This window comes from Pteronotus mesoamericanus, unplaced genomic scaffold, assembly GCF_021234165.1.
Source record: "Pteronotus mesoamericanus isolate MK-2021 breed Mesoamerican mustached bat unplaced genomic scaffold, CSHL_Meso_final contig_221, whole genome shotgun sequence".
Classification (NCBI taxonomy): Eukaryota; Metazoa; Chordata; class Mammalia; order Chiroptera; family Mormoopidae; genus Pteronotus; species Pteronotus mesoamericanus.
Window position 1 is genome coordinate 19,853,971 of NW_026555092.1, and position 16,225 is coordinate 19,870,195.

Genomic DNA, 16,225 nt, shown 5'->3' on the forward strand with positions numbered 1-16,225 from the left:
CACTAAGTATATCAGGTGCAATCTAAGGAGCCTGCATAATTTTTAAAAAATAACTTTACTGAGATATACTTCATGCTATAAATTTTGCCAGTTATTAAATTTTTTTATCCTTACTTGAGGATGTGCTTATTGATTCACAGAGAAGGGAAAGGAGGGACAGAGAAAGGGACAAACATTGATGTGAGAGAGAAACATCCACCAGTTGCCTCTCTTACACACCCTGACTTGGGACTGAATCCACAACCTACCCATGTACCCTGACTAGAAATCAAACCCACGACGTTTCAGTTTACAGGAGAGTGCTCCAACCAACTGAGCCATACTAGCACAGCAATGATTATTTAATGATTTATACTAAATTTATAAAATTGTGCAATTATCACCATAATCTAAATTTAGAACATTTTTATAACCCAAAAAGTTCCCTTGTACCTATTTGCAGTTAATCCTACTTTCTTCTCCCATCCTTAGGCAACCAGTAATCTGCTTTTTGGCTGTATAAATTTGCCTTTATTTAACATTTCATATAAATTGAGTCATGCATTGTAGCTTTTTGTTTCTGGCTTCTTTCATTTAGCATGATTGATAAACAACATGATGTTGTAGCACACATCAATGGTTCATTCCCTTTTTGTTTTATTTTTTCTTTTTTAAATTTATTTTTTAATGATTTTTATTTTTTAATTCATTGACATACTATATTTTGTTAGTTTCAGGTGTACAACACAGAGATTAGGCATTATATAATTTACTAAGTTATCATCCAGATAAATGTAGCACCCATCTAATACGATACATAGTTATTACAATGTTACTGACTACATTCCCTGTGCTGTACTTTACAACCCTGTAACTATTCTGTAACTACCAATTTGTACTTTTTAAAAAATATATATTTTATTGATTGTGCTATTACAGTTGTCCCACTTTTTTCCCTCCCCTTTATTCCCCTACACCGCCCCACCCCCCAGCATTCCCCACTTCTTAGTTCGTGTCCATGGGTTGTACCTATAAGTTCTTTGGCTTCTCCATTTCCTATACTATTTTTAACCTCCCCTTGCCTATTTTGTACCTACTATTTATGCTGCATATTCCCTGTACCTTTCCCCCCATTCTTCCCTCTCCCCCTCCCCTCTGTTTTACTGTTCATAGTTTTTGGTCTTCTTTTTCTTAGATAAGTCCCTTTAACATTTCACATAATAAGGGCTTGGTGATGATGAACTCCTTTAACTTGACCTTATCTGGGAAGCACTTTATCTGTCCTCCCATTCTAAATGATAGCTTTGCTGGATAGAGTAATCGAGGATGTAGGTCCTTGCTTTCCATCGCTTTGAAACTCTTGCCAGCAAGATTTCTTTTGAGAAATCAGCTGAGAGTCTTATAGGAACTCCTTTGTAGGTAACTGTCTCCTTTTCTCTTGCTGCTTTTAAGATTCTCTCCTTATCTTTGGGTAACATAAAGGAGATTCTCTCCTTTATCTTGGGTAACATAATTATGATGTGCCTTGGTGTGTGCTTCCTTGGGTCCAACTTCTTAGGGACTCTCAGCTTCTTGGATCTCCTGGGAGTCTATTTCCTTGGCCAGACTGGGGAAGTTTTCTTCATTATTTTTTCAAATAAGTTTTCAATTTTTTTGCTCTTCCTCTTCTCCTTCTGGCACCCCTATGATTTGGATGTTGGAATTTTTAAAGTTGTTCAGAGGTTCCTAAGCCTCTCCTCATTTTTTTGAATTCTTGTTTCTTCATTCTGTCCTGGTTGAATGTTTATCTCTTCCTTCTGCTCCCTATTGTTGATTTGAGTCCTGGTTTCCTTCCCTTTACTTTTGGTTCCCTGTATTTTTTTCTTCATTTCACTTTGCATACTTTTGCCTTTTCCTCCATTTTGTGACCATACTCAACCAATTCAGTGAGCATCCAGATTACCAATGTTTTGAGCTATGCATCTGATAAGTTGGCTGTCTCTTCATTGCTTAGTTATATTTTTGGAGTTTTGATCTGTTTTTTCATTTGGGCCCTATTTCTTTCTCTCAGCACGCCTGTTATGTTTGAAGGGGCAGAGCAACCCAGGTTGCTGAGTTGTGATGCTATCTGTGGGGGAGGGGTCCTAGAGGGAACAGTGCAACTTGCTGGGCTCACAGCCTGCTTCCAACACTTCCGCCATTGCCCACAAGCAAATTGGGCCCTTCTAGTGCTGATTCCTAGGTGTGAGGGTTTATTTACGTTCTAGGACCCTATGGGTCTCTCCAGTGGACTCCCCTGTGAGGCTAGGAGTTTCTCCTGCCGCCGCAGCCCCCACAGGTTTTTACATCCAGAGGTTTTGAATTTTTCTTTTCCCACGCACTGGAACTCTGGATTGCACAGTCTGTCTCACTCCCCAGATGTTCCTCCTGTTTATCTGCACGCAAATGTGGAACAGTCTGCCAGCTGCCACCTCGCCCGCCTAGTCCTCCAGCCGCAGCCTTGCTGTACACCCTCTCCACCCCTCCTACAGATCCAGATGAATGTTTCTTCTTTAACTCCTTCATTGTCGGACTTCCATACAGTTTGATTTTCTGGCAGTTCTGGTTTTGTTTTGTTTTTAATTTGTTGTCCTTTTGATTGTGCGAGGAGGCAAAGTATATCTACCTATGCCTCATCTTGGCCGGAAGTCCTCATTCCTTTTTATTGCTGAACAATGTTCTATTTTTATATAGACCACATTTTGTTAGTCCATTCACTAATTAATAGACATTTGGATTTTTTCCAGGTTGGGACTATTATGAGTAAATGTTATGTTTTCATTTCTCTTGTGCACAGTTCTAGGAATGGAATTGTGTTATAAGGTTATACTTAACTTTAAAAAGTTAACTTTTCTGAACTAGCTGTATAATTTCATATTCCCACCAGCAATATTTGAGGGATTATTTTCCTACATCTCCACAAACATTAGATATTCTGTCTTCTTGATTATAGCCATTCCAGTGGATTTGTAGTGATAGTTCATTATAGTTTGCATTTCCCTGATAACCAGTAATTTTAGCATCTTACCATGTTATTGTCAGCCATTTGTATACTTTTCTGGTAGACTGTCCATTTAAAAAATTGATTCATTTATCTTATTGGGGTTTGAGTTCTTTACGTATTCTCAACACAAGTCCTTTATCAGGTACATAATTTGCGAATCTTTTGTATTTTACTTTTCTTGAATGGAGACTTTGGAAGTAAAAATGTTTTAAATTTTTTCTTTTGTGGATCACACTTTTGGTATTGTATTTAAGAACTATTTGTCTAACTCAAGGAAATAAAGATTTTCTTCTAGAAGTTTTGTTTTTAGCTCTTAAATTTTAATATGTTTATACATCTGAGTTAATGTTTGTATATGGTATAAAGTCAAAGATTTTATTTTCTCTTTGAATGTGACTATCCATTTGATCCAGCATAAATAAATAAATAAACAAATGCTATCGGCTTGCCCTTTTGTATGAAAGGGCCCACTAGAATTTTGCTAAGGATTGCTTTGAATTTATAGACCAACTTTGGGTGGGTGGGGAGTTGTCACCTGGATGATATTGAGTCTCCCAATCCATGATGTACTCATCTTACATTTTTTTTGTTAAATTTATTCCTAAATATTTTATTCCCTCTAATGCTTTTGTGGGTGGAACTGTTCTTCTTAATTTCACTTTTGTATTGTATATTGCTAGTATATAGAAATACAATTGGTGTATATGTATTCATGTATCCTATAACCAAACTTGTTTTATTAGTTTTAGCAGTTCTTTTTTAATTCCTTGAGATTTTTCACATATCAGATCATTTTATCTGTGAATAATAACAGTTTTACTACTTCCTTTCCAATATGGATGCTATCGTTTTTTAAATTTTTTTCTTATTGCACTGATGAGAACCTCCAGTATAATGTTGAATAGAAGTGGCAAAAGCAGATATACTTGCCTTATTCTTTCATAGGGAAAAAACTATTCAGTCTCTCAGCATTAAGATATGTTAGTTGTAGGGTTTTCATAGATGCCCTTTATCAAGTTGAAGATGTTCCTTTTTCTAGTGTTGAGAGACTTTATTGTGAAAGTGTTGGACTTTCATTAAATGTATTTTCTCTGTCTGTTGAGATGATCATGTACTTTTTTTCTTTATAAGTCTGGTGGTATATTAATTGATTTTAAACTAGCTTTACATGGGATAGATCCCATAGTTTATAATAATTTTGCTCTTTCTTTCCCTCTCATTTTTCTTACCTCTTTTTTATAGTTTTATTTTTAAATTGTGTTTATTATTTAATTTTGTTTTATATATTTAACCACAATTATTTTGAAGGCTGTGTACACTCCAAATGCGGCCTCAATTCAGTAGTATCACAGAGGTGACACAATGTGCCTCGGTTCTTGTTCCGAGTATCCACTGAGACGATCATCATAAAGATGTGAGAAGATGAGATGCCAGGCCTTGCTCTGAATGACCAAATTACTGGGGTGGTACACTAGTCTGCCCTTATCTGGACTTTTAGTTATCCACAGTAATATTAAATGGAAAATTCTGAGAGAAACAATTCATAAATTTTAAATTGTGTGCCTTTTTGAGTGGTATGATGAAATCTCACACTGTCCAGCTCCATCCTGCCTGGGTCACGGATCATCCTTTTGCCCAGTGTATCCCCATTGCATATATTACTCTCCTATTAGCCACTTAGTAGACATCTCAGTTATTAGGATTGACTGTCACTATATCACAGTGCTTGTGCTTACTTTACTTAATAAGGACCCCCTTTTTACAGTATATTTTAAAAAAGTACCATTTATTATAGTATATTGTGATAATTGTTCTATTTTATTATTTGTTATTGTTAATCTCTTACTGTGCCTAAGTTATAAGTTAAACTTTATCATAGATGTGCATGTGTAGGAAAAAACATGGTTATATATATAGAGTTTGGTACTATCTGCAGTTTCAGGCATCCATTGGGGATCCTGAAGGCATCCCTGTAGGTAAGGGGAGACTACTGTACTGGGCAGCAGTATGGTTTAACCCAGCCTTTCCAATAGGCAGCAGAGGATCAACTCAGGAGGCTTCCAGGTTGCCTCCCATCAGCTGAGAGTTAGTGTGTCTGAATCTGTAAACATCCAGTATTTTCTTCTCACTGGGAAGAAAGAATTAAGACCTTGTATCTTCTAGGATCCTGGGGAAATGTCCAGAGTCTTATGAAATGGAAAAATGAGCCAGTTCCTAGTTTTGGATCTCAGCTGAGTCATGGCATCTGTACTGGGGTGCCTGACCTTTTTTTCCCCTGGCAGCTGTTGCTGATTTGCCAAGTGAGATTATGTGTACCTTCATAAAAAGGCATGTGGCCTGGACATATGATCTTCAGTGTTTTGAATTTTATTTTAAATTTTCAACAAGATCATGGCAAATGAAATTAGAATTAATTATCTCTCCCTGCCATTTCAAGAGATCTTTATTTTTATACATAAAGACTTTACATATAATGGTTTGATATATCTTACATGTGCCAGGTGTACAAGTATCCTCTTTTATTTTAATCCTTGTAACAAATCATACTCATCCATTCATTCATTTAACAAATATTTATTTGGGACCTACCATGTACCAGGCAGGGTTCCAGGTATTGATGATTACAGCAGTAAATAAAGCATGGGCAAGCCCCTGTCTTCGTAGAGTTTAGATTCTCATGGGAAGAGAAACAACAAACAAAATGCACGCACGAAATATATACTATTAGATAATGGTAAGTGCTACAGATAAAAATATATTGGGAAAGGGTTTGAGGGGCACATACAGTTTTAAATAGAACGATCAGGGGAAAATTTGTTCAGAAGATTGTGCTTAAGCAGAGACCTGATACAGGTGAAGGGGGAAACATAGAATACGGAAGTATCATTAGCAAAGGCCCTGAGGCAGTGGCATGCTGGACTCGTTCTAAGAAAAGTAAAGCGGCCTGTGTCGCCGAAGTGGAGTGAGTAAGAGGGTAAGAGACAGAGATCCAAATAATGTAAAGCCTTGTAGACTGTTGTGTAAGAACATTGACTTTTACTCTCAGTGAGACAGGGAGAATTTTAAGCAGAAGAGTGACTTTGATATTACATTAAAAAAATGTTTGCAGCTTTATTGAGTTGTGATTGGATTATAAAATAGAATGTACATGTTTAAAACACACAGTATGATTGGGGGTTGTCAAAGGCATACATCTGTGAAACCATTAGCACAGGCAAGATAATGAACCTATCTTTAACTCCCAAACATTCCCTCATGCCTCTTTATATCCCTCCCCCACCTCTGGTCTGGCAACCACTAATCTGCTGTCTGCCACTATAGGTTAGTTAGCATTTTCTTGAATTTTATATAAATGGAATTGTTCAGAATATACTCTTTTATGTCTGGCTTCTTGCTTTCAGCATAATTATTTGGAGATTCATCCATTGTGTGAATCAATATTCCTTTTTATTGCTGAGTAGAATTCCATTGTGTGGCTATATTATGATTTGTTTATTGTTCACCTGTCAGTGAACATTTGAAGTGGTTACTAATTTTTAGCTGTCACAAAGAATAAACAGCCCTGGCTGGTGTGGCTCAGTGTATTGAGTGCTGACCTGCGAACCAAAGGATTGCCGGTTCGATTCCCAGTCAGGACATATGCCTGCGTTGTAGGCCAGGTCCCCAGTAGGTGGCGTGTGAGAGGCAACCACGCATTGATGTTTCTCTCCCTCTCTCCCTCCCTTGTCCTCTCTCTAAAAAAAGAAAATCTCTTTTAAAATTTTTAAAAATTAAAAGAAAAAATTTTTTTAAAGAATAAACAGCATATTGTTAGCTCCTGCTTTTTTATCCAATCTGGCAGTCTCTGCCTTAATTGAATATGCATTTATAACATTTACATTTTATGTGATTATTGGTATAGTTGGGTTCTACTAACTTGCTATTTGTTTTTTATTTGGCCCAACTGTACTTATTCTCCTTTTGTTATTTGTCTGCCTTCTTTTGGAATGATTATATTTTATGATCTCATCTTATTTCTTTTGTTGACTCATTAACTATAGTTATTCATTTTTCTTTTTCAGTAGTTTCATTAGTGTTTATAATATAAAATTGTAACTTGTCACACTTTATGTTATGCCACTTCACATTAACGTAAGTATACTTCCATTCTTCCCTTCCAGCCTTGGTGCTAAGGCTGTCCTACTATCCTTTAAAGAGATTTTAAAAATAAAAACAAATGATGTATATTTACTCACATGTTGCCATTTTTTGTGCTTTTTCCCCTTTATGTCTGGTATTATGTCCCTTTTCCCTGAAGGACTTCCTTTAACATTTATTCTAGTGCAATCTACTGATCATGAATTATTTCAGGTTTTGTATGTCTGAAAAAGCCTTTATTTTACTTTCTTTTTTCAAGTATATTTTATTGTTTGTCTTCCCTTTATCCCACTCCACCCTGCGCCCCCCCACCAACCTTCTACTTCCTTGCTCCTTAGTTCATGTCCATGGGTCCTGCATATAAGTTCTTAGGCGTCTCTATTCCCTATACTATTCTTAACCTCCCCCTGTCTATTTTATGCCCACCAATTATGCTTCTTATTCCCTGTATCTTCCCCCTCATACTCTCTCCCTCCCCCTCCCCACTGATAACCTTCCATGTGATCTCCATTTCTGTGATTCTGTTCCTGTTCTAGTTGTTTGCTTAGCTTTTGTTTTTTAGGTTCAGTTGTAGATGGTTGTGAGTTGTTGTCATCTTACTGTTCATAGTTTTTGGTCTTCTTTTTCTTAGAAAAGTCGCTTTAACATTTCATATAAGGAGGGCTTGGTGATGATGAACTCCTTTAACTTGACCTTATCTGGGAAGCACTTTATCTTCCCTTCCATTCTAAATGATAGCTTTGCTGGATAGAGTCATCTTGGATGTAGGTCCTTGCCTTTCATGACTTTGAGTACTTTCCAGCCCCTTCCTGCCTGCAAGGTTTCTTTTGAGAAATCAGCTGACAGTCTTATGGGAACTCCTTTGTAGGTAACTGTCTCCTTTTCTCTTGCTGCTTTTAAGATTTTCTCCTTATCTTTAATCTTGGGTAACATAATTATGATGTGCCTTGGTGTGTGCTTCCTTGGGTTCAACTGGAACTCTGAGCTTTCTGGACTTCCTGGAATTCCATTTCCTTGGCCAGATTGGGGAAGTTTTCCTTCATTATTTTTTCAAATAAGTTTTCAATTTCTTGCTCTTCCTCTTCTTCTGGCACCCCTATGATTTGGATGTTGGAACTTTAAAGTTGTTCAGAGGTTCCTAAGCCTCTCCTCATTTTTCTTGAATTCTTGTTTCTTTATTTTGTTCCTGTTGGATGTTTATTTCTTCCTTTTTTTTCCAAATCGTTGATTTGAGTCCTAGTTTCCTTCCCTTCACTGTTGGTTCCCTGTATATTTTCCTTTTTTTCATTTTGTATAACCTTTATTTCTTCCTTCATTTTGCCACCAAACTCAATCAATTCAATGAGCATCCAGGTTACCAGTGTTTTAAACTCTGCATCAGATAGGTTGGCTATCTCCTCATCGCTTAGTTTATTTTCTGGAGTTTTGATCTGTTCTTTCAGTTGGGCCATATTTCTTTGTCTTGGCACTCCTGTTATGTTGTAAGGGGCGGAGCATTAGGTATTCACCAGGGCAGGGCAACCTTCTTTGCTGTGCTGTGGCGCTGTCTGTGGGGAAGGAGTCAGAGAGGGATCAATGCTGTAGGCTTGCTCCACTCTAGCCCCACTTCTGTCACTTCTCTCGCTCCCACAAGTGGATTGTGAACTTTTGGGTGCTGATTGTCAGGTGGGTGAGTTTGTGTATGTTCTAGGATCCCTTGGGCCTCTCCAACAAGCTTCCTGTGAGACTGCCTTTGCAACCTGCACAGGATTTCACAGCTAGAGGTTTTTGAGTCTTCAGTTCCGTAGTCAGCCAGCCCCTGCCTCACCTGCACGGTCCTCTGCTGCCTTCCTGTGGATCCTCTCCGCTTGCCTGGTTGTTGGAGTTTCATGAAGTTTTACTTTCTGGCTTTTCTGGTTGTGTATTGTTTTTAAATTGGTTGTTATCCTTCTTTTGGTTGCGGGAGGAAGCGAAGCATTTCTGCCTATGCCTCCATCTTGGCCAAAACCCTCTTGACTACCTTTTTGAAGGATATTTCTGCTTGATATTGAATTCTGGTTTCAGTATTTTAAGACATTTTCCACTGTCTTCTGGCTTGTACCTTTTTCCATTGAGAAGTATGTTGCCATCATCTTTGTTCTTTTATGAGTATAGTTACCATCAAATTTGGAAAATTTTCAACAATTAGTTTTTCAGATATTGTTTCTGTCTCTCCTGTCCTTCCCTTACAGGACTCTCATTACATGTCAGCTCTACTTGAAGTTGTCCCACAGCTCACTGTGGCTGTTTCCCTTTAAAATTTTTTTTTTTCATTTTCATTTTGTATAGTTTCTCTTGCTCTGTGTAGGTTCACTAGTTGTTTCTTGTGCAGTAAAAAATCTCCTGGTAATGGCATCCAGTTTAATTTTCATCTGAGACTCTTTTAGCCCCTAGAAGGTTTATATGGGGTTTTTAAAATATCATCCATAATCTCTTCTTAACATGCTCACACTTTCCTATATCTTACTGAAAATATAGAATACAGTTATAATAACAGTTTTAATGTTCTCTTCTACTAATTCTGTCTCTGTGTCATCTTTGGGTCTACTGGCCTCCCTCCTCTCCGCCCCACCCACCCCGCCCTGTTGTGGGTCATACTTTCTTGCTTTTTTCCATGCCCAGTAATTTTTATTACATATAAAACACAGTGAATTCAACTTTTTTATATGCTGGATATTTTTATTTCTTTCAATATTTTGAAACCTTATTCTGGGGCACAGATTACTTGGAAATAGTTCAATATTTTTGAGAATTGTTTTTAAGCTTTGTTAGGTGGAACTAAAGTAGCATTTGGGACTAATTTTTCCTTGCTGCTGACCCATGGATTACCAGGTTTTTCCCCTCTGGATGGTGGAAACACAAACTATTCCTGACCCTGTGTGAGCACCAAGGAATATTCCACCTGCTCCTTTTCTTGGTACTTTCCTCGACTCAGGGAGACTGCAAGGCTCTGTGTGGGACACCTCTTTCCTGTGCTGTTGCTGGGAAACCTTTCCAGATAGTCAATTCAGGCAATCCTAGGACTCACTTTGTTTTTTTCCCTTCTCTTAGTGATCACTGTCCTGCATTGTTTATTGTCTAGTGCTTGAAAATTCTTTCTTTCTCTCTCTCTCTTTCTCTCTCCATCTCTCTCTCTCTCTTTCTTTTCTCTCTCATGTGCATGCACTCGCGTGTTCTCTCTCTCCTTCTTCTTCCTCCTCCTCTCCCCTCCTCCCCCTCCTCCCAGGTTCTTAGTTGTATAACATCAGGCAGTAAATCTATTCCTTGTTACCCCATCATGGACTGGAAGTGGAAGTATTTCCTGATTTATATTTCAAAGGGTGTTTTGTTTAGAATAGAGTATACAGGAACAAGAGTAGAGGCAGGAATGCCAATGAAGAAGCTGTTTTAGGTTGGAGATAATGGTGATTTGGCCCAAGGTGGTAGTGGTGGAAGAAGTGAGAAATGATCAGATTTTGGATATATTTTAATATTAAAGCCAACAAGATTTACGATGAGTTAATATATAAAAGAAAGAGAGGTATCTAGAATGACACATAATGTTTACACTGTCTTCATTGTATATTTGAGAACACCAAAGCGTAAGAATTTGTGAGAGATTGCTCAAGGTCAAACAGCCAATCTCAAACTCAGATCTTCTCATTACAAAGCCCTATTCTACTTACCACACTGAAACACAGACAGAGTAATATAAACCATAAGTGCTAAGGGAGTTCCTAGAAAGGAAAGACATCATCCTGCTTGAAAGAATAAAGGAGAATTCACACACACACACACACACACACACACACACACACACACACACAGCCCCCCCGGCCCGCCTCATTTGAGCTCATTGTTCCTAACTAATGGGTAGAATTTGGTAAGCAGGGAGGACATACCTGTTGAGGGAAGTAATGTGAGCCAATGTACAGAAACCTTTGAGGTTTCTTGCTGGTTAGGATTCCCTTGGTCTGGATAAGCTTTCCAAGGGTCAGTGTGGTTTCATATAATTTCTCATGTTCAGAACTGAATGGCCCAGAGTAATTTTTTTAGAATATTTGTATCTTATGCTTAGAACAAGGGGCTAAATAAGCATAGGTATGCTTCTTTTTAAGAAAACCCAAAAGACAAAACCTTATCTAAGCAGAAATAGATTCTTTAGAGTAGGATTAATTTGAATGGCCATATAAACCAGTTTGAATTATGTTCAGGCTGTTATGGGAAGCCATTGCAGGGGGGGGGGGTTTAAGAAAAAATTCACATGACCTAATTTATGGTTTTAAAAATATTAACTCTGATTTGATGGTGAAGAATAGACTGGTTGGCACATGGGGGTGGACAAGAAGAACCAAAGTGGAAAGATCTTTCAGAAATCTTTTATTGACTTAAATTGGAGGCAATGGGAATTGTTTAGACTTAGGATATACTATCATATTTTGGTACTGGTTGGCTTCAGAACCCATCAAACCCTGTGCTCATCGCATTTTGATGAGAAATGTTTCAGCACTCGGTGCTTGATCTGTACTTGTTGCGCTTGCTAAAACCTGTATGAGTCACAGTGCTGCCCCGCAAAAGAAAATGCTTCATTTTCCAATACTTGTCGGCTTTGGCACTCTTCATCAGTTCCGGAATGAATTAAGATGAGTACTGAGGTACCACTGTATTTTAAAAGTATAATCCACAGAACTTGCTGGTTGTTTTGGATGTTGGTGAGTCAATCAGCAATGACTCACAGGCTTTTGCTGAGCTTCTGGATGAATGGTGTTGCCATGTAATGAGATAAATACAATTTAGGGAAAAGTAAGAGGTTTTAGAGGGAAATTCAAGAGTTCTGTTTTGGAAATGTTAATTTTAAGATGTCTTTTAGGCATCCAGTTGGACATGTCATTGGTATTTGTGTATATGAATGTTACATTCAGGAGAGCACAGAATTAGCAATACTAAGCTGGGTATCATCAGCATTGTAGATTTAAAGCTATGAAGTTGGAAAAATCATTTAGGGACTAGTATAGGGAGAGAAGAAAAAATATTTCAGATCTGAGCCTTAGAATAGTAGATGACTTACAGGTCAGGAAGAGAAGGAACTAACAAAGGAGAATGAAAAATGAGCAGCTAGTGAGATAGGAGGTAATGTATTATGTTTTAGAAACTAAATGAAGAAGAGTTACATAGATACTAGAGTGAACAAAAAAGACCAAACACAAAATTTTGCATAATGCAAAATTCTACTTATAGGAAATAAAATTAATATATGGTGGGAGAAGAACATGGTTGGGGCACAGGGTATTGATAGGAATAGAGCACATGGGAGCTTTCTGAGGTAGTAAATTATTCTGTCTCTTGTTTGGTATGTTGTTATGTGGATATAAGCAATTGTTAAGGCTCATTAAACTTAAGATCTGTATATTTTATTGACTGTAAGTTATATTCCATTTTTTTAAGAAAGGGTGTTAAAACTTAAAAATAATGTTGAGGGGTTATATAAGGTGAAGACTGAGAATTGAATGTTGTTAGTGGTGACCTTGAAAACAGTGGTTTCAATGGCAAGATGGAGATGACTGTCTAGAGTGAGCTGAAGAGAGAATAGGAAATGCAGATGTGAAGATGACAAGTACAGAACCACTACATGGAATTTTTCCTAAACAGGGGAGAAAAGAAATGGGCAAGTTGGGAGAGGTCTATGAAAGTTTTTGTTTTTTTAATACATTGCGTACCGCATAGAAATCTCTAAGACATACGCCAGGGTCGAATGACCAAAATACAATGTAACTGCAATGCTTTATGGGTTCGTGCAATTACATAGTTTTTTGGAGATTGACCTGCACGGTTTCCACCAATGAGATCACTTCATTCGATGTGGACAAGACAGTGTGTTGACATCTAAAGTCCATAACAGATGGCTCGTGAAAAACGAGAAAACTCGTGAGGAGTCCTTAACAGATGGCGCGCGAAACACGAGAAAACCTGTGAGCAGTACGCAATGTGTTAAGCTGGAAGAAATGACAGCATGTTTTTATGATGATGACAGTGATCCAGTAGAAAGTGGAAGTTCATGACATAGGAGAAAGAAGATGTTGTAGGTGCAAACTTTTTGAATAGGGGAGTTGGGGAAGTTGCCTTTGATAGGAGCAAGGTCTTTCATTCTGCTATTACAGATAAGAAAGTAGAGTATATGAATATAGATTTAGGTTAATAGATTTTTGTAGAGGGATATGTATTACTACTTTATGTGTGGGATTTTTTTTTTCTTTTTTTTTACCTGAAGTTGAATAAAAAGCAAGTCAGCAAATGAGGGTGAGATTTGGGGAAGGCGTGCTGGAGGTTTGGGGAGAAGATGTGAATTAGTTGCCTTGAAGAGAGAGAGAACACATGCAAGTGTGCACATTCCCTATTGCCGAGGTAAATGTATGGTTGACAAGACCCACTTGATGTTTATCATCATAAAGAGATACCAGCAGCATGATCTGAAATTTTTCTTCAGTCCCCTTCAGCTACCCAAGTGCAGCTGCAAAATAAATGGAAAGTTGGGTTTCAAAAGGATTTCACCAGGACTGAGGTGTCCTGGGGGATAACAAGGTTTCAGTTAAAGCTAGACTTTAAAGTGAAGGTTGAGAAAATAAATTGAAGATATAAAAAGCTTACTGATGACAGACTGAGTTCAGGGAGGCACAACGTAAGCTCTTTTTTCAAGCTCAAGGAACAGAGGGAGAGTGTTGAATTAGAGAACGGAAGTCTTGGGCATTAGATGGTGGCTGAGGTAATGAGGGGTGCTCATGATTAGATTAGTTATGATGGTTTCTTGGGGAAAGGTACTTAACATTTATCATGATAATCTGGTTCTTGAAATTGATCTCAATCTTTCCAGTGGTTTCTCATCACATTTCCAATAGCTCTTTATGACAGTCTGCCAATCCTACAGAGTCTGTGACATATCCCCATGGCTTCTATAACCTACTTCTTTTCCTGTCATTCTCCCCTCCTGCCACCCACTTAACTTCTTTGCTATTTCTTGAACATTCTCTTTTTCTCTCTTTATCTTTCTCATAGTACTGTTCACTCCAGTTTGAGAATAGAGATTTTCTCTTCTTCCCTGCTGTTTACCTTCTGCACTTAGAACAGTGCCTAGTGCATAGTAGATGTTCAGTAAATATTTGGGTGAATATAAGTGGCAAGCTTCCCTAATGCCTTTAAAAGATGAGCTGACTTTCAAATAAATGTATACACACTTTCCAGCAGCAGGTGTAGCATGAAATGGCTTTCTACAATGATCTGGTTTACTCTAACCAGAAAGAGCCTCAGGCATTAACATGTAATAGAAAACCAACTTTAGAAGAAACCCAGGTCCGTTGTGAAATATATGGTGAGATGAGAATATTACTTAATTCCTGGAATAAGCAATTTAAAAAAAATGGATTTCATAGGTAAAGTTAATTGTTTAGGGCTAGAACATTAATTTTTAGGATATATGAGAATATTTATGACTTGTGATTTTGTTTTCTAAATCAAATTTGCAGTGGTTATTCTTCATTAGATACCATTTAAGAAATGATTGTTACCCTTAGAGAATTCCTTGTGTTTGCTTGGGATGCAAAAGCAAAAATGGCAATGGAAATACAAAGTAAAAGTTAAACAGTGACAAAGTTATTCCAAGGTGGAACACAATGGATTGTGAAATTTCACCAGTGCAAACAGTAATTGCTAACCAAATTTAAAAAAAAAATTCTGCTCAATCCATCGAATGGTATCATTCCTCAGTAGTCATTCCTCAGTAGCCATTCAAGGTCTTTGGGCCCATGATGTGGCCTGTTACAACTAACATTTGTGCTTTCATTGCAGTTGCCGGACAAGTAACCGTAAGAGTTTGATTGTGACCTCGAGCACATCACCTACACTACCACGGCCGCACTCACCACTCCATAGTCACACAGGTGAGTGCTTGAAGGTTAAGAAAGGTGGAATGAAAGATGCCCAATTTGTTTTCTACTGCTCATTTTGTGCAGTTCAACACATTACATTGTCACTTCATTTTCCTGACTGAAGCATACAGAGCTCATGAGCGTGCTTTCTATGGGAGAATATGTTCAGTCTGTTTTTGAGTTAGTTGTTTCTTGCCTTGGCCTGTCCATATTTCGTTTGGTCTTGTGCTTGTTTGGGTCTAGGTATGCATCCTGGGGCCAGAGTCTCTGTTTTAGTGTGTTAAGAGTGTGTTATAGCTGCAGTTATCTGGGGCCATGCGATAAGGGCTCCATTAACATTTTATCCTACCATGCCCAAGGATTAAGCTCAGAGTGATGATTTTCTGCCTAATGGGACTTCTGATAACTTTCCCTCTGTTAGAACAGGAGTCAACAAAAGTGAGAGAAATATTTGTTTCATGTTAACATTGATTTCACATATTAGAATTGAAGTAAATGACCTCATGCATTCAGACTCTGCTCCACATGGGACCCTCCAAACAGAGTAAGGGCTGATTTACTTGCCTCTGGCTGAGGAATCTATAAAAATTATGAGGCAGAAGACCTCATTTGAGCTAGCCATTTGTTTTGCTCTAGACATGTATTCTTGCATCCCAGAAGACCCAGATGAGGTGACTTGGGTGTTGAAAGGATGGCTGCACTGCTCTAGTGTCCGTTGCTACACTGTTTACAGTGGAAGTTCCAGACCTAGGTGTAATGGAAATGGAACAGGCTTGAAACCACGGGAAACCATTCAGAGCTAGCTGCCCAGATTTGGTAAGCCACGGGCCTTGTCTGTCTTTGGGCAGTGAAAGAGTACCAAAGCAGGGAAACAAAGACAGGTATGTTCCATTTGAGTTTGTCTCTTTGCTCACAGTTTACTGTGTCTTGGGAGAGAGAAAGTGAGGGTTCGTGTGTTGAACACTCATAAAGTTGTCTGAGCACCTTGAGAGTCTGGTGATTCTGAAATTGATCGTTGTCCTTGATAGAAGGGTCTCACTTTACTGGGCCCAGATCCAGCTATTCAACGTGCTTGTGGCCCTTTTCCAAGAATCAGTTAAACTCTCAAACACTAACTCTTAACATTAGAAGACACCACCAAGAGCACGGGAGGAGGACCCAGGGAATTGAA

At 38.1% G+C, this 16,225-nt stretch overlaps 1 protein-coding gene across 12 annotated transcripts in view; it reads left to right on the forward strand.

Annotated features, from left to right (window-relative positions):
- The window catches only part of MAST2 (microtubule associated serine/threonine kinase 2), a 185,095-nt gene that overhangs the window by 125,404 nt on the left and 43,466 nt on the right, over nt 1–16,225 (forward strand). For all 12 annotated transcript variants that reach the window (XM_054572148.1, XM_054572154.1, XM_054572150.1 and 9 more), the window contains one exon: nt 14,975–15,066. In XM_054572148.1, coding sequence (XP_054428123.1) covers nt 14,975–15,066 — 92 coding nt within the window. The remainder of the gene's footprint in view (nt 1–14,974; nt 15,067–16,225) is intronic.